General features: G+C 40.0%; 1 protein-coding gene across 1 annotated transcript in view; it reads right to left on the minus strand.

Moving 5' to 3' along the window:
• Positions 1 to 5855, minus strand: part of ARIH2 (ariadne RBR E3 ubiquitin protein ligase 2) — an 88406-nt gene that overhangs the window by 73523 nt on the left and 9028 nt on the right. The window contains exon 3 of the mRNA XM_037744935.1: positions 4538 to 4886. Within this exon, the coding sequence (XP_037600863.1) occupies positions 4538 to 4789 (252 nt within the window). The 5' untranslated portion in view covers positions 4790 to 4886. The remainder of the gene's footprint in view (positions 1 to 4537; positions 4887 to 5855) is intronic.

Raw genomic sequence — 5855 nt, forward strand, 5'->3', positions numbered from 1 at the left:
AAAAAAAAAAAAAAAGAGTTCCATGGAATGGTAATTAAAAGAACTCACTGAATAATTCTTAGCTAACTGCTGCACATTTTGTAATAAAAATGCCTATGGTTGCAAGAAGGGCCCTCTTTCATTCATAAAGACAATACAGTAATATTTGTGTAAGTTTCATATAAAAATTCAGCTTGTAAGAAAGGTAACTTTGTTTTCTTTAAAGACTCATAGATGATCACTAAAAATACTTACTCCCCAGAGATTCCCTCTTCCTACAACACAACACCTCACTTGGCAATCATTTCCTCTCATTTGACTATCCCATTTGTGATGTGTGTAGAATAGTTCATATGCAAATAATGCATCTGTATTTCCACTATCTGAATATCAGTAGTTTCCCTACCTCAATAACAGATAAACAATTTCTCTGTTTTCTATCCTGAGCCCTTGATCTGATTTTCTGGGCCCCTTCATCTCTCAATAATGACCTTACTCACAAACTGGTCCCAGAACACATACAGGAAGTTACCTTCTGACATCAGGGCCCTCATTAAACTAAAATCCCAGTGTCCTAGACAATCGGGATTTTTCTACTTAAGAGACTTTACCCAGCTAACCCAGGAGGCTGAAGCAGGAGGATCACTTGAAACCAGGAGGGTGACATCAGCTCGGGCAACAAACAAGATCCTGTAACTTAAAAAAAATTTTTTTTTCCAGCTCAGGTCAAAAACGGAGCAGGTCAAAACTCCCATGCTGATCAGTAGTGGGATCGTACCTATGAGTAGCCACTGCACTCCAGCCTGAGCAACATAGCAAGAGCCCCCTCCTCAAAAAAAAAAAAAAATTCTTGCAGTTTTTTGAGCCCACTTAAAAAAAATTGCTTTTAATTAGCTGCAGCTACTTGGGAGGCTGAGATGGGAAGACAGCTTGAACCCAGGAGTTTGAGGATGCAGTGAGTTACGATCATGCTACTACACTCCAACTACAGCTAGAGATAGGGCAAGACCTCATTTCTAAAAAAAAAAAAAATTTAATAACAATTTTTAAAAAGAGACTTCAAGTCCCAAATGGCAATAAAGGGCTTAATTTTATGCTATACTATAAATCATCCACATGCAACTGCCTGGACACAACAAAATGAGTACAAAGACATGAGAATCAGTGAAAAATTTAAGCTACTCCTCAAACTTGGATAGCTTTTACTCATAGACTAGAATCCATGACTATAATTTTAAATTATATACACACGTAACATATTCTACAAGCCACAGCACCTAAATTATATGAAAGAATTAAATTTTTTCAATATACCACAGAATTGTGCAATCAGCACTATGACAATGGGGACATCAGTAGTGATTTGGGTGACTATCACTATTGATCCCACTTTCAGGGACATGTGCAACAAGTAAACCAGAATAGCCGGAACACCATTGGGTAAACTAAACACTTAAATTATTCCCTCCCATCCTCAAAAAATATTAATTACAAAAATAAAAACAGGCCAGGAGTGGTGGCTCATGCTTGTAATCCCAAGACTTTGGGAGGCTGAGGTAGGAAGACAGCTTGAGGCCAGGAGTTTAACACCTAGGCAACATAGCAAGATCCCATCTCGACCAAAAAAAAAAATCTTTGTTTTGAGATAAGGTCTTACTCTGTAGCCCAGGCTGGTGTATAGTGGAGCAATCTCGGCTCACTGCAACCTCTGCTCCCAGTCCCAAGTGAGCCTCCTACCTCAGCCTCCTCAGTAGCTGGGACTACTGGTGCATGCTACCACACCAAGCTAATTTTTGTATTTAAAATATAATTTTAAAAATATAAATAAAAACAATGCTAGTTTGTATCTGGCCTCAAAGAAAAAAAGTTTGTATATGATTCCTTCTCCTTTACTCTTAACCAAACTGCTTTTCTGTCCAGTCTCTTTGGTCAAGCTCCTGAACCACTTAAAACACCAGAGTCCCTTTATGTACAGTCAAGCCAACGAAAAGAGCCATGACCTTTTTTTGCCCAGCCCCATAAAGTAAATGGGTGTTAACATGTTTGTCAGTGAAGTATAGGAATGGAAAAAACAAACTGTCTTCTATCACCATCTAAATTTTTGTGGATTATTCTCCTCTTTGCTCCATTTTCTCTTTAACCCTTCCTGTTTCAACTCTCTTCTCTTTATTCCCACATCTCTGTTCCAAGTTCTTTTTGTTCTTACTCTTCTCAGTCTTAAAGGCCAGAACAATGCCCTTTTATTTCATTTCCAATAGGAAAGAAAACGTATCAGGGATTGGGAAATCTAGCTCATACCAACAGCAGCATCTGCTACTATCACCAACAATCAACAAAATCTACGAATATCCAAGCAATTATTCAATACCTACTGTAGATGAAATAGTGTGACAAGAATGATGGAGGAGATAAGGTATAAGACAGTTATTGCTCTCCAAGAACTGACAATCTAGTTAGAGAGATCATGCCAAAATGTGTGAACAGGTAAAACATAAAGAAGTCAGAAGACTGCAGTACATAATCTAAAGAAACACAGGAGCTGTATTGTTTGGACACAGACCAAAGGAAGGCACAGTCACTGTGTTCTAAGGGCTCTCAAGGAGCCTCACTCAGAGAAAGCACAAGCTAGACTCTGAGGAGTCCTAAGAGCAGTAAGAGATGAGGTGGAGAAGAAAAAACTTTGCAGGAGGCTAACCACCTAGGTCAGCCTAAGAAGAAAAATATAAAACAGAAAATTTTATGTTACACATATTTTACAATTAAAACAAAAAAAAAAAAAAAGAAGGAAAGAAGGACAGGTGCTTGTGCCTCAGCTGTCTCTAGCAGGGGAGAAAATGCCAGTACAGAGGGCTTGACAATCTGAGAATTCCTGTGCATGGACAGGAACATCCTAATGAACTTGGTCAATTGACACTGTCCAGTGCATAGTCACACCCCCATAATTCCTAATATTATTTTTTCTAACCTTACATTATGAACATATTCTTTTCTTATTTTAAATACCAACACTGTATAAAACCTGACAGTACGGCTAAAGCAAAAGAAACTATTGATCAACAAGGGAGAGGTGTGCATGGTGAGGAAAAACACGATAATTGTTTTTCTACTAGGGAAATGCCCTCTGGAGGCAAAGGTTCAGCAGCTTTGCTATAGCCATAGTGCAGAAATCTCAAACCCAGAGGATCGATAGGTCCCCATTCTTCAGAGTTTTCTGCTCGGCACAAGAGAGGAAGTCTACAATCACTTCTAGAAATAAGTCAGGAAAAAAAACTTAGCTTTCAGCTTGCAGCCAGTTGCTAATAAAGACCTGAGTATCTAAATTCAAGGTATTAGCCTCTGCCAACCATCTGCGGGAAAAAAATCCCTAAACTAGTAGATAAAGCAAATGTTATAGAAATCACACAAGACACACCTTTACTTGGTTGAAATCATGCCAAGGTGCCCTTTTGACTTTCAATTTAATCAGGAAGGAAATCCACGTAACAGTTGATGAAGAAAGATTAGTGAAAACACTAAGAGAAATGTTTCCAATTTCCCATAATGGCCAGTGTTAGAAAAGGAAACATGCTTGCTAAGAAACTGTCAAAATAATCATAAAAAATGTAAATAGTGAGGATAATAACTGGCCCAAGGTGCAAGACATCCAAAGATATGTTTCAGTTTATGTGTTAAAAAATAAAATGAAGGCCAAGCACGGTGGCTGACACCTTTAATTCCAGCACTTTGGGTGGCCAACGGGGTGGGGATCACCTGAGGTTGGGAGTTCAAGAGCAGCCTGACCAACATGGAGAAACCCCATCTCTACTAAAAATACAAAATTAGCCGGGCGTGGTGGCACATGCCTGTAATCCCAGCTACTCGGGAGGCCGAGTCAGGAGAATCGCTTGAACCCGGGAGGTGCAGGTTGCAGTGAACCAAGATTGAGCCATTGCACTCCAGCCTGGGAAACCAGCAAAACTCTGCCTCAAAAAAAAATTAACACAAAATAAAATGCTTGCTAGAATAATCAACTTTGTTCACTCTTTACAATTTCCATACTAATATCCCCTAAATCAATAAAATACAAGCTATAAGAAAGAATTATTATTAAAATCAGTACATGAAACAAATGAGCTCATTAGTCCAAAGGCATTGATTATTCAGAGCAAACCAGAGGGATCTGGATACTCTCAAGACATTTATCACTCAAATACATTTGTACAGAAGATGTGATTCTGATGCTTTACTGTATCAACCTCATAAAATTCCTGAAAGCTTACTTCCTGAAACAAGTACAAAGCTCTGCAATTCTGCTACTATGTACTTCTGGTACAGTACATCTTTCTTGAATCTATCCCACCCCTCCTTTCTAATTCTTACTAATTTGGGAATCTGAGGACCTTAGATATGCATCTAAGAAAACAAAGTAAATGTAACAAAATGTCCAAATTATGTCAACATACACTTAAATTTACTTTCAAGCTACAAGGCCATTCAATTAGTCTGGAGGAGACATTAACAACAGTTCATCCTTAGATTTAACTTCGGGGATTACACTGGAGTTTACAACACTGCTCACCTTTAGAACAGAGGCTAAGCTGGTCATGTGCTCATTGAGGGCACCCTCAGATTCCTTGTAGGTCAAGCAAGTGAACTGGTACTCCTCGGGATCAAAGGCATCAGCCCCCTGCTGTTCCACATCGCTGGCCACTCCCACGTAATAGTCCTCTATGTCCCCAGGGTCTTCGTCCTCTTCTTCCTCTTCCTCACAATTTGGGTCATAGTCCTCTTCATTGCTGTCAGACCCCTGGCTATTCATGTCCACGGACATCTTAGCATCCAGCCAACTTGCAGATCAGGAAAGCAGTTGCTTTTTCCCCCTCCCCCCAAAACTACCGCTTTCTCAAATGCATTAGTATTTTTGTCTTCTAAGGGAGAAAAAAAAAATAAGTGTTACTTTTTCCCCATGACAAGCTGTAACAGAAACCGTTCAAGAATCAAAATGGCACAGTCCTGGCCCTAATTTCACTATACCCTATTCCAACTCTGGTATAACATGGGGAATCTCACCCTCATCCCCCTGGCCCAGGCTTATCAAAGGGAAACCCTTCCCTGGAGAGACAGAAGCAGCTGATAATAGTAACTTCACATGAAGGGCCTGGCATGATAGGGCAAGGCCGTCTGCTCCATGTCAGGGAGTCAAATTCCAATGAACTTGTTAGTCTTGCCACAGTCCTTAAGGGAGAAGCACATCCACACAGCTGGCTGCCCAGAGGGGAAGCAACATAAAGATATAGCTACCAAAGTTTAAAATTTTGCTAATCATGGTCCAGTGAGTATTGATACAGACAGTACATAAATAGGAACACTTCCCGTTATAATATGTACAAAAAGAAGACCACTGTTTCACAGACATTAATCTTAGATGTCTGAAAAATAGATGTATAGTTGGTAAACAAAAAAAAAATGGCTCTCGGCCTTAGCGCCATTTTTTTTGGAAGCCTCTGTGCCATGACAGCCAAGTGGAGGAAGAAACGAATGCGCAGGCTGAAGCGCAAAAGAAGAAAGATGAAGCAGAGGTCCAAGTAAACCTCTAGCTTGTTGTACCGTGGAGGCCACAGGAGCAGAAACATGGAATGCCAGACGCTGAGGATGCTGGTACAAGTTGTGGGACTGCATGCTACTGTCTAGAGCTTGTCTCAATGGATCTAGAACTTCAATGCCATCTGATCGCCGATCACCTCTGAGACCCACCTTGCTCATAATCAAAACTGCCCATGTTGGTCCTTTGCCCTGGACCTGTGACATTCTGGACTATTTCTGTGTTTACTTGTGGCCAAGTGTAACAACAAAATAAATCACCTCTTCTGCTGTCTTAGCTGAAGAATTTAAAAAAA

This window comes from Cebus imitator, unplaced genomic scaffold (assembly GCF_001604975.1).
Source record: "Cebus imitator isolate Cc_AM_T3 unplaced genomic scaffold, Cebus_imitator-1.0 Scaffold0, whole genome shotgun sequence".
Classification (NCBI taxonomy): domain Eukaryota; kingdom Metazoa; phylum Chordata; class Mammalia; order Primates; family Cebidae; genus Cebus; species Cebus imitator.